Here is a 13,312-nt window from a genome sequence, read left to right as displayed (position 1 = left end):
GAAAGGGGTTCCAATTTTATCTCACTTTAAGCATTGATGAATCAATTGCTTTTAAAGATTCAGTTCAACATTTTTTCACCTTTTTAATTGTGTTTAGATTTACTCCTCTCCCCCACTCCATCTCCAGAAGATAATCTAATGTAAGCATAAATTTGTAATAATACCTTAGAAGACAACTATTTGGGGTTTTTTTTTAACATAATTGTTTTAATTGTATGCCAAACACGTTTGATGACTTAGTCTAGACTAAAATTGTATTTTACTTTTTAAATCTGAATGTTTTTAGTAACCCAATCCACTTTTCCTCTGTGTCCCCCACTCTTACCCCCCACCATTTTTTTAGAATGGTTTCCAGTCAAGTTACTAGAAATAGCAGAATTTGCTCTGGATTTTCTGGAAGCTGAGCTCATGAATCAACATTCTTTAGTTTGGGTTCAAATATGCTTAGCCATGTCTAGGGAATTTGGGTGCGTATTTTGAGATCAATAATGTAGAAAACTTTCATATGTCTAAAAAATGTTTGATTCTTTTCGTTTTTTTTAATAGAAATATGCTTAGTGGAAGTGTTCAAATATTAACTTGATGTATAAGAAATAACTAGTATATTTTAAAGTCAAATAGGAGTTTTGAGAACCATGGTTTAAATATAATTAATTTCCCCCCTCCTCTGAGTCATTTAATTGATATAACTTGGTTATAACCTTTTTCAGAACCACTACTAAGTTAGCTAGGAGGCTGTCCTTGATAACCAGACTTCCTGTGTATCGTAACTTCAGAGTTTTTCTTAAACACTGAGCTCAATGTAATGTGGGAGGAAAGGATGAAGCAGTCCAAATATTGGGTAGGATGGGAGGCAACAGCTGGATTTACCATGTGAATGTAAGCTTTTTCAAGCTTTCCTAGTCACTTACCAATTTCAAGTTTCTGTTAGATAGTTAAAAGAGAGTAAAAACACTGCTGTGCCCAAAGATGCTGCAAAATTATGAGTCCAGAAATAATCTAAAAAATGAGGAGTTGAGGAAAGATAGAAAGGAGAGTTTCTCTTCAGAAGAAAAAAAAATCTTCATTTAAGAAGCTCATGGTCTTTTTAAAAACCGTTAGGAAAGCCCAGTCCTCACCTCAGCAAACTTCAATTTTGCCAGATTTTAAAAACTTTTTTAGTAAGTAATTAGCATCATTTGTGAAAAATGTTTGTTTTCTTGAAACTATATTGGCATTTTTGTGCCTTAAATTTTGGGAAGTAAAATACAGTTTTATTCTCTATCCTTATGACAGTCAAATACTTGAACTGTTTTTAAGGAGAATGAAATTTTCTTTCTCAACCAAATCTGTTAGCTGTACTTGGCCAGCAGCCTGGTGACTGCCATATACCCCATCAAGATTTGATATCTGTTTGAGGATATTCTTTGTCTTAATCTGGGTAAAATGACTCATAGAGAAATGTTCTTGCACTGCTTTTATAGCATTCCCTGAATACAGAAAAACGTGTTTATATTGGCTTCCCTCATAGTTTTACTTTGCCTTCCTCTTCTCTCCTGCCCTGCCTCTGCCCATAGAAAGAGAAAAACATGTTCTAGCAGGATCTTGGTGGGAAAATAAGGGGGGAATAGCCCTTGGGACACTGTCCCTACACACATTGGAATGGGGAAGGGGGTGTGCATAGGACATAATGATTGATACCCAATAAATAAATAAACAAACAAAGATTTGCCCTGAATTAAAAAAAAGAAAATTTCTCCCAAATTCCCAATTGCTAAGGAAATTTAGTGAAGAAATGAAATATGCATTGTGGCCAGCTCCATGTGGCATTTAAATGAAAAAAATCTGCAACTAAGTATGATTCTCAAGTTTGAATCAAAAATGCTATGTGAAGTGAAACTTTTAACAGTATATTAATAAATGGAAAATATGAGTTCTTCATTCATAAAGAATTGAAGTTTTTTTTTCAGAAGATAAAATGGTGAGAATATCCAGAATTAACTTCACATATAAAATCCTTTTGATTTTTTGATTGTTTTGTTTTAGTCTTTTGTCTTTAGTTTTTTTCACCTACTGGACTTCAAAGTATTTTTTATTTGACATAAAAGTAAGCTTAAGGTTCGATGTACAGCAACATACTTCTTAGGGCGTCTTGGTAACTAATCTATTTCTGATATATTCATTTAGTCAGTCTAACTTTATGTGTAAAATTTGGTAAGTGTAATTTTTCTGGAGTTATAGGAGCTTAGCTCATAGTTTGAAATTTTTTCTATTGTTCTTTAGCTATAGGTTTAAGATTAGGTTATTACCAAACATAAACAGTGAATCTTATAAAAGATGTATTTAAATGTATGCCAAATTTACATGAGAGAGAGGGTTTGTTTTTGTTTTTCTCAAGAAACCATTTTTATAAGCTTGTAGATTATGCCTTTCTTCTAAATACTTCCTAATAGAAAATCTTTTAGAGCAAGATTTATTAATTCCATAAATAGAATTATTTATTAATTCCATAAATAAATAATAATTTCTCCACACCGTTTTTTGAGACTAGTATATTTTCACTGTTTTTAAAGTAAGCATTAATAGTTTTAAAGTAAGTGGTTTTGAGATATTTACCACTATATTTCTTGGAGTCTCTAAATACAACTAACATTTCCTATTTACTAACTTTTCTACCTACATCAGTTGGCTTAAACACCACAAGTAGCAGAATACCTCCAAGTAGTGGTCCTTAATTAAGTTTAAGGTTTAAAAGAAATTCTAAGCTTGATAGTCATAAATATCTCTTTTCTCTAGCAAAAAGCTGCTAAGGTTATGATCACTTTCAAGTTAAAAGTAAAATAATAGAGTAAAGGAACATTAAAAAATACTAAAACCAAGCACATTTCAGAAAAAAAAATGTGAAAGTACTTCACAATAAGCTGGAAGTGATTTATCCTTGGGGGGGGAAAGAGCTGATAATAATTGTCTGTGCTTCATAGTTAAATGCATCCGTGATCAGATTGTTACCAATCCACAAACACAAATACTGAGTCTTTTTAAAGACTTTGGAATTCAGCTTTCTATTGTAGCCATCTCTTTATTGCCTCCTAGTGAGAGTGAGTCCGTCAAGCTTAGGCTTGTCTACTTTAGTCATAGGACACTCAGTACTTTGCACCCCAACCTCTAGTGCATTTGCTGGACAGCTCTTCTTATTTTCAGTAAGTCCAAATCTGACACTCTGCAATGTCTACCCATGGCTCTTGTTCTGTTTCCTGGTCCACTTAGTCTTCCACGTTGTGGCTTTTAAATAATTCCTCCATTAACTGGATTTTCTGCAATCTTTTCAAACCCTGTTTTATAAACCTGCCCCCCTTCCGCCCCCCAGTGCCCTATTGTTAAAAAGTCAGACTTAAAAAAACAAATTTAGAATACTTGGAATAGCTCTAAATTTTCAAACAAATAAAATTCTAGATGAATGTGTGGAGGGCAGAATTTATTTTTTCCTGTTTTGATGCCTTGGTCATTAATGATCTTACCTAATTTAAGATTATTTGTTCAAAGCAGTTTTATTAAGATGTGGAATTGAGCAAAGTCACATTTAATCTACTGCGACTCTATTAAACCAAAATATTTTGAGTCATATTAAAGCTTTATAAAAAGTTATTGTCAAAGGGCATAGTAGAATGGTTTCTACTGTTCTGTTTAGGCACAAACATTTTCTGAACCTTCCATCAACTTTTTTCCCCTGACTGCTGCTTTCTGTCATGTCAGAGGATGAAGTTTTTGCTGCTGCAGCAGAAGTACCTGGAATACCTGGAGGATGGCAAGGTCCTGGAGGCACTTCAGGTTCTACGCTGTGAATTGACGCCACTGAAATACAATACAGAGCGCATTCATGTTCTTAGTGGGTAAGGAAGCTTAGTTCTCAGACTCCAGGCTGATGGAAGGGTTCTTATTTTTATCAAGGTTTCCATTCCAAAGTTACATTTCTTTGATATTTTTCCAAGATCTGAATATTGCTAAATTCCTGGGTAATATTTGTCTGGATAGATACACTTATATGTTATACAAACTATTTTTTGTCATCCTAGGAAGCATTTTATATTAGAATAGAGAGATATTTCAGTGGGTGAAAGAAAGAAGAAATATGTATTGCTACTGAAAGGTCATTTAATAATCTATAAAAATCCTATGACAGAATATTCTGTAAAAACAATAAGCAATGAAGTTTCCAGTATTGATGCATAGAGACTTCTTTTTTAATGTATACTTATTTTATAACCAGGCCCTTGCTAAGCATTTAATATACACGCTGTCATTTTATTTTCATATCAATCCTTAGTGCCCAAAGGCTTGGTTCTGGACCTCCCCTCGGTTCTGCCTACATACTGTGTTTCCCTGAAAATGAGACCTAGCCGGTCAGTCAGCTGTAATGCGTCTTTTGGAGCAAAAATTAATATAAGACCTAGTCTTATTTTACTATAATACAAGACACGGTATTTATATACTATATTATATTATACCGGGTCTTATATTAATTTTTGCTCCAAAGGACGCATTATAGCTGACTGTCTGCCAAGGTCTTATTTTTGGGCAAACGTGGTACTCTTCCAGGGTAATCTCACTCTACCATGCCTTCCCATACGGCTGTATGCCAGTGGCTCTTAAATTCACCCTCTCATCTGACCTCCTAATGTATATATCTAATAGCCTACTTGACAGCCTCCATTTGGATGTCTAATTGGTGCCTCATAGTTACATGTTCAAAACAAAATTCTTGATTCCAGTTGTCCCTCCACCCACCCCACCCCCACATACCTCTTCCTCCTCTGGGTTTCCTCATCTCAGTAAATGGTAAGACCTTTTACCCACTCATTCAGACAAAAAACTTGACTCATCTTTGCATTTAAAAAAATCATTTAACTTTGACATGTATTTGCCTAACTCCAAAACATCCCAGATTTGTTCATTTCTCTCCATCACCACAATTTCTACCCTAGTTAAGCCATAAATACTTCTCCCTCCCTTAACAATACATATTTCACACAGCAGCCACAGAAATACATAAGTAAAACTATGTATTATCTTATTTCTCTCCCTTTCTTTAAACTTTCCACTGGCTTTACTAGCTCACTTAAAATCCAAAATCTCTGCTCAAGCCCACAGGTCCCTGGTCCTTTTTCTTATTCATTACTGTCTAGTGACTCTAATGTTAAGGTATTTGTACTGCCTGTCCCCTTTGTCTTAAAGCCTAAATGTCCTCTCCTGAGACCACCCACCAGGTATTCTGTCACATCACTCTGTTTTTAACTCTTTTTCTTTATAGCAGTTGTCACTATATGATAGGGCCCCAGCATCTAGAACAATATCTGACGCATAGTGAGTTTTCAAAGAATAGGCCCAAAGAGGTGTAGAGTTCATTTTAGGGTTTTTGCAGATAAGGAAACTGCACTTCAGAGAAGTGAAGTAGGCAGTTGAAGATATATCTAATAAATCAGAGAGCCAAGATTCAAAGCCTGGTTTGACTGATTCCAGAGGCATTGGTCTTTACCCACCACATCTTGCAACAGTAAATTCTGCTGGATATTTTAATATTGTACCCGACTATTTACCTTGCTCTGATTACCTCTTTCATAAGGTATCTGATTTCTGTTTTACCTAAATATCATTCACATGATGAATTTTTCTCTGCTCTGGTAACAGTACATACAATTTAATCATGTCTTTTTTATTCCATACTCAACTTCATCAAGTTTATCCCTTGAATATTTCACATAAAGGAAATGGCCAAGAGATGACAAGATGTGGAATTGGCATTAGAACCCAGGGTTTCTTCCTCTCAGTCCATTGTTTTCGGTTATACCATGTGACTTGCCATAAACAAACATTCATTTAAAACTTTAAGGTATAATGTATATTTTCAAAAGGGCACAGAAACAATTGTAGGTTACTTTTGCAAAATTGAAAAAGTAAACAATTTTCCATAGAATTATTGATAATAAATTTTACTCCCCAAAACTTACTTTACAAGGGAAATTTTCATAATATCCAGCTTATTATAGGGCGTTTTAAGTCTACTCATACTGTTAAAAAAGAGTAAGTTCTTCTCATCAGGTAAGACATTTTGTATACTAAATAGCAAGAGGGCAAGTGGTTCTGCTGTTGAATAAGAGGCTATTAAATTATTTAGATGCTCAATACAGTGAGCTTTATGCATGCAATTAAGATCCTCAGGTTAACAGAGGTTTCTGATACTTGTGTGATCATTTGTTAAGCTCTACATGTATACCAGCTAGTGACCAGGTACTTCATATACTCCATCTTATATGACCCTCACTACCCTGTTCAATACCCTTTTACAAGTGAGAAGAACAGATTGGTCTGAGAACAGAATATGAGACAAAAGAGCAGGAGAGTTAACTTGCCAGGTCTAATGTCCATGTTTCAATAATGCCTTCACTTCTTTTACTTTTAAGCCCGTTCTTCTATGAAGAGCCAGAAGCAGGTCAGGGCCACACTTCCAGCAGGGGGCCCTCATGTATTCTCCAGAATCCATGAACTTTAGTGTTTATGCTTTCTTCCGGCATATATAGTGAGTAATAAAACAGTTCCCAAATTTTCTGCTTTGGGATCGCCATACCTATCACAGGATGACACAGGATGGTTATCCAATTACACCATATTCATACTTTGCCTCTTAACCCTAAGCCAGTTACTTAAGCTTTCTGTGCCTTGGTTTCCTCATTTATAAAAGTAGAAAAATAGTGCATACTTCATACAGGATTGTTATGAATATTAAATGAAGTAGTAGATGTTGACTGCTTAGAACAGTGCCTGGCACACAATGTGGGCTGCATATTGATAATGATACGGACAGTAAATATAAGAATGTATTCTATTGAGACAACATATATAATAATATATATTTAGCTCTTCCTGTTGTATTACATTTTGGTAATTATATCCAGGTGCCAGATTGTATTAATGAATTGGGTCTACTCTAGAAATTTCTTCTTGATCCATATTTCTTATTAGGTTGGTGCAAAAGTAATTGCGGTTTAAAAGGTTGAAAATAATTGCAAAAACCGCAATTACTTTTGCACCGACTTACTAATAACAACTAGACATGCCAAGTATAATCAGTAGTTTTCAGTTATGTTTAATCAGAGAAATGGGTTTGATACTTGGTTCTTTCTCTGTCATATTTTTAGGTATCTGATGTGTAGCCATGCAGAAGACCTACGTGCAAAAGCAGAATGGGAAGGCAAAGGAACAGCTTCCCGATCCAAACTATTAGACAAACTTCAGAGTGAGTCTTAATTTTTGGGTTTCTGTGTTTTCTCTTGGATTAGATATTAAGAATCAATTAGGAAGAATTGTGTCTAGACATAATCTTACCGAGTGGTTATTTGGGGGAAAGGAGCTGGGAAGTTCATTAAGAGACACAGAGGTTAAATCAGAGGTTTTCAAACTCTGCCGTGGCGTCTAAGACGCTAACCTCAGAAGTCGGGAGAGGCTGCTGGTCCCGGAGCAGTTCTCTTTTCTTTGGTTTTGTGTAGTGATACTCCCCTTAAGATTTTGTTTGGGGGGAAAGTGCAATGGGTACAGAAAAAAATATGTAAACCATAGCTTTAGACCACAAGTGTTTTAAATATTTTGTTGATTTCAATAGTAAGGCCCACATTTCTTAGGTAAATTATTTTACTCTTCCCCCAAATATGTTCTATAATTTCCAAATTAGAGTAGGGGTTTCATTTCTGCCACATTTTTGTATACAAGATCGTCTTTCCCTCTGGTTAAATCATATTACTCTGTGTTTCATGTTTTCATGTTGAAGTGGGGGTGGATGGAGAGCCTAAGAATCAGAAAAGCCTGTGGTTGGGGAGGGATGTGACATTAAAGGATCAGAATAGATCAGTATCAATATCAAAACACCAGTTATTTCCTGAATTTTACAGTATCCTTGGTATCAGAAGCAGTTTGCTTGTCCCAGCACTTTGGCTTGCTCTTTGTTAAGTGGAGATTTGTCATATTTTCAGTGATGCATAGTCTCCATCTCTTACACAATCATTTTTAGATTTTCTTCTCATTGTCACCACCTTTTTATTTTTTGCTTTTTTTGGTTTTATTTGTTTTTTAGGAAATCCACATACAAATTAAAGCCCTCCTCTTCAAGTATATTCCATTCTAGTGGCAACATATCTGTTGGCTGCTGACAAACATCCATAAAACTCATGTGTTACATTGCCCAGGGCTGCTCTACCTAAGGGACACAGTATTATTAGGGCAGGGGCAGGTGCAGCAGGAGACAAGCAGATGTCTTTTAAATAAGTAAAAGTTTATGTTGTTTTGTTTTTTTAATTTTTTTTCTCTTTTTAAAAATATCTTTTATTATATTAAAGCCTATTTACCACCATCAGTGATGCTTCCCCCACGGCGTTTACAGACTCTCCTGCGGCAGGCGGTGGAACTGCAAAGGGATCGGTGCCTATATCACAATACCAAACTTGATAATAATCTGGACTCCGTGTCTCTGCTTATAGATCATGTTTGTAGTAGGTAAGAGGAAACTTCTTAAATTCTGAAGTAGGCTAACATTTTATAGTCTCTACTTGAACTTGGTTACAATGTTTTCTTTTCAGAGTTTTGTCCTGTAGCTATAAAACAATTCATGTCTGATTTAGCATTTGTTCACAACTGAAAATAGAACTGTTGAAGTTGAAAATTGAGAGAAATTTGTGTGGTATGTATGTTTATGTGATAAAACCATACCGAGTACACTAAAGCTGGAAAACCTTATGTTTCCTTTTCTGTCTGTGGGTTGATTGGTCATTTTCTGTATCTGGCCATATTTTAAGGACTTGTGATGTTGTGTGGGAATGTAAGTGAGCCAAGTGTTTGCTGTCCTTGGATGCCAGAGATCACTTGTGACTCTTTCTGGATGTTATGGCCATTTTAACTATGGCCCAAATTATTTTCTGCCCATAAAGATCATGGAAATACTTTTTTCCTAGTGAAAGTTATGCTTTTTAGTAGGAGATGGCCCCTAAACTAAAAATGGTTAGAATAACAGGTATTAACTTTCTGGTTTGGATTTTGTTTTTATACCTACCCATGTACATAATTTAACCTGCAAGAATTCAGGCTTCACTTTTGATGTTAGGAGTATTTTGAGTAAAAATGTCCTTACTATTTTAATGATCCCCAAAATTACAGCAGAGCTTTAATTTTTAAGATGCTGAAAAACAAATTGTGAAATCTTTCGAACTCCAGGAAGGAAATGATTTGGGTCTGGTGAACCAAATATGAGCAGCTGCAGTACATGTGGTCAGTTTCTTTTGCCAAACATCGTCAAAGAACTACTGAAAGGAGCGTGAATAGGAAAGACAAAAGTATATAAGTGTGAGAGCTTTGGAAAAGCGAGAAACTTCTGCATAACCATAAAAATTATATATATGCACTATGATTTAAGGTAATTTTTTAGGTGCATAAACTACTTTCACATGTAGTGGAGTTCTCACCTCACCCTCCCCAACGGCAATAAAAAATTATTATTATTATTTGAGCTGTTGGCCTTAAATTACAAGTGTTATTTATCTTCAAGTATTGAGTAAATACTTGGAGCACGTCTTAAAGGTTCTACAAGAAGTGATTAGAGATCCTTTTTCTTGATCCCTTTTTACTCTTTTAACACTATTCTTTGACTTGCTTATGAGAATTTTTAAGTCTTTTCATTTTAATTGAATAGAGGTAGGAGGAGATAATAGATTAAAAGACTATATGGTTTCATATTTCATAGCCTCCTTAGGAAATTTGAGATCAGTGTGAAAATTAAGGCAGTTGTGAACCCAAATCTTCTTTTGGTTCTTGAATTTATTGCTGGTGGAATACACTGAAAAGTATTTGTGATAGACTGGTTCAAGAGGTGTCCTTATGTTAAGAGCTTGCCTTCCCATTGGGAAACTGAAATCTGTGACAGTGTGACCTACATTTTTCCTAAGTGCTTTAACTTCTCTACCAATACCTGGGAAAGTAAATGAGAGAAACTATGTAGTCTGACTTTTTCCAACCCTCAGATCAAGAATCAGCCTCCTATAAACCTATGTAGAAAGCGCTCTGAAGTTTTACAAAGGAATGAAAGCATTCTTGCTCTTCAGATAACCACGGATTGAAAGGGCTTTATAACATTTTACAAACAAAACAAAACTTTGACTTGATGCTCCTCCTAGTTACCGTCCCCTCCCCACCTCTGCTTTAGAGCCGACTTAAAGAGTCACCCACTATACATTCCAATATCCACGTCCTTCCCTGTCCTTCTCACTTCTGTAGCATTAGGACTCGTGCAGCCAACACGACACCAGAATTGTGACGGGTGTTGGTGAGGAACATCTTTATTAAATCCATTCGCTACTTTCCAGCCTATGTCTTGACCTTTCTATAGCATTTGACTACTTTGCCTTGAAACTTTTCCTTTGAGTTCTAAAAACATTCCAGACTCGGCTTTAGTCCTGACTACGCTTTAGGCTCCTCTTATAGATTATATACTTGCATGCTTCTAGTGACTCCTAGGTCTGGGCTACAGCTACAGAATTGATCTCCAAAGCCTTGGACCTTGATACGACAATGTGGGTGTTGCTCAAGTACCTTCAGTGCAGCATGGCAAGTACAGAACTTTCCTCTCCTCTCACCTGTCCCTGAAAGTCTGCTTTTGCTCTTAAACTCCCTATCTCAGTGAAAGGCTACCATCTACTTGGTTTCTCCAAGCCAGAAAACCGGGAGTCAGTCAGCTTTGACTTTTTACTCTCAAGGTAGATTTTAAAGACACTAAGGAGGGAGATGTCAGGCTTAACTAAGTCAGTATATAGAGTCTTTAGAGTGAGTTGTGCCCTTTATTGCTAAACTGGGAAAATAGAACCAGAATTTGATTTAATACCTAGTATGCCGTACTAATCTAGAGCTCATCAAAAGAAAAGTTGATATTTTTTATGATTTGCTTTACTCAGTTTAGAAACTAGATTTTAGCATTGAAACTAGAAAACTATCTTCAGAAGTTCCATCTTAGCATTGAAATTAAATACCAGCTTTTCTCTCTTCTCTCTGGAGAATAGAGAATTGATTATGCTTAAGTGAACCTATAATTTTTCTTTAAATCCTGGTTTGTTTTTTTTAATCATTTGTGGGGTTTTTTTCACCAGCAACCAATGGAAGGATGTTTCCACAGGTAGCTTCATAAATATTAATTTTTTAGTAAAGGATTATTACAAAATGTTTTAGAAACTTAAAATGTTAAGATTCAGTTTGATTCAAATGTTTAAAACGCTACATTTTATTTAGTTTTATTTGGGAAGGTGCAGATATTTTATAGCATCTAAAATTTTAAATATATTTGAAATCAGAGACAGATAAACTATCACTTGTGTACATCTAACATTAGGCTTTTAATAAACTGGGGGGTTAACTAGTCTTTTTAAAAGATTAAGTTTTGATAAAATAATGACAATTTACATAACACCACTTCGTTGACATTCAGATACAACTGATTGTCAATAGACTGGATGATTTGTGTCCTGTAGTTTTGATTATGAATCAGTCCTTTTTTAAGGACATTTTGCTACTCTGATTTTAGATGTATCTTTGCATTTATGCTCAACTTTGGCCATTTGAATTTTTGTGTATTTTATGCCTAGATATAAAGTGTTTCTCACTGAATAAATGACATCAGTAGTGATTATTACTGACAGGAGGGGGGAATTATTTTTGATATGGAAAGTACTTATTTGATTGCAATTTTTATCCAACAGTTGTCTTAAATACAATTTAAAAATGATATTTGGAAAGAAAAGTGGCCTTGGAGTCAGCCATAGGTTTAAATCCTAGTTTAGTTATTTATCAGTTTATATCTTGTTAGTTATTTGCCTTCTCTGAGCCTTATGAAAATGGGGATGTTATTTGCCTTGCAAAGTAGTTTTGAGAATTAGCAACGCTGCATAGTAAGCGTGTAACACAGTGCTTGATATCTAGTAAGTGCTTCGTGAATGTCAACTCATGTTATGTTTCAGTTCAAATACAGAATAATAGTTTAATATTAAAGTAATTTATAGTTAGACAGTCTGAAAGTTTAAAGCTGCTTCCAAATACCCAACTGTTAAGGGAGCTTGCCATGTGTGCCAGATTAAGTAAAGAATGTTAATTTAATTTATTTTTAAATACATATTACCTCTCAGGCTAGTGACTTGACAGCATATATTTTTAAAAACAGTTTCATTATCGCAGAAAGCTCTGTGAGACAGTGCTGGTGTAGAAACTGGAAAGGGAAGAGTGGTCATTCTTATGATAACTTTTTCCTCTTTAACTTGGTAAAGTTAATCATAGAATTCCTTGCCGTCAATATATAATAACAACTGCCACTTACGAAGTACTAGCTAAGTATCAGACTCAGTCTAAATGCTTTACATTCACCATCTCATGCTTTTATTTCATCCTCGTGTAAGGAATTCTATAAATACTCTGAGGCTCAGAGGAGTTAAATGACTTGCCAAAGACTTTAAAGCTTATGACCCAGACTTGTCTGAATGAAGTGCCTATTCTCTTTTTGGTATGCCTAGCTGTTTTTATATAAATGAAAATATACATTATTCCTTCTAAAACAACCTGATGCCAGCCAATTTATACAGACACACATGAAGCCCTGGTTATTAATTTTTTATTATTATTTTTTTTTTAAATTTATTGGGGTTATTTTTATTTATATGAATTGACTTAATTAGACCAGAAAAATTTGTGATGGATAATTTACCTCTCTTTTAATCTTGAGAAGGGGGGAAAAAGAATAAATTTTAAACTGAAGCAGATTTTAGATTACTGATTTACCCTAAGACTGCCTTGACTAATGTTACGATATTTTCTTTTTTTTCACATATCAATATAAACGTAAGATTTACAAATGCATTCATAAAGTTTTTGATCCTCGAAGTTTTATCAGTTGTTTAACCTTTTTCATTATGATTAATCTATTTTGAAAGAATAATTATTTGTGGACTTCTTTGTTTTAGGAGGCAGTTCCCATGTTATACTCAGCAGATACTTACAGAGCATTGTAATGAAGTGTGGTTCTGTAAATTCTCTAACGATGGCACTAAACTAGCAACAGGATCAAAAGATACAACAGTTATCATATGGCAAGTTGATCCGGTATGTACTCCAATATGAGTGTTTACATTGCAAAAAGAGGTAATTTTTAATGTAATTGATTGAGTGTATTTTTTTAAAATATGCATATATAAGTAGTTTTTCCAAGAGCATTTTTTGTCATCTTTCATGTCTTGCCTCTTTCTGTGTTGTCTAGATAATA

General features: G+C 34.8%; 1 protein-coding gene across 2 annotated transcripts in view; it reads left to right on the top strand.

Annotated features, from left to right (window-relative positions):
- WDR26 (WD repeat domain 26) overlaps positions 1 to 13,312 on the top strand; it is a 36,230-nt gene that overhangs the window by 4,796 nt on the left and 18,122 nt on the right. For both annotated transcript variants that reach the window (XM_033099459.1, XM_033099458.1), the window contains exons 4-7: positions 3,733 to 3,869; positions 7,173 to 7,270; positions 8,364 to 8,520; positions 13,014 to 13,152. In XM_033099459.1, the coding sequence (XP_032955350.1) occupies positions 3,733 to 3,869; positions 7,173 to 7,270; positions 8,364 to 8,520; positions 13,014 to 13,152 (531 nt within the window). The remainder of the gene's footprint in view (positions 1 to 3,732; positions 3,870 to 7,172; positions 7,271 to 8,363; positions 8,521 to 13,013; positions 13,153 to 13,312) is intronic.

The sequence above is a fragment of the Rhinolophus ferrumequinum genome, chromosome 27 (assembly GCF_004115265.2).
Source record: "Rhinolophus ferrumequinum isolate MPI-CBG mRhiFer1 chromosome 27, mRhiFer1_v1.p, whole genome shotgun sequence".
In the NCBI taxonomy this organism is placed as follows: Eukaryota; Metazoa; Chordata; class Mammalia; order Chiroptera; family Rhinolophidae; genus Rhinolophus; species Rhinolophus ferrumequinum.
This window is presented reverse-complemented; position numbering and strand designations above follow the sequence as displayed.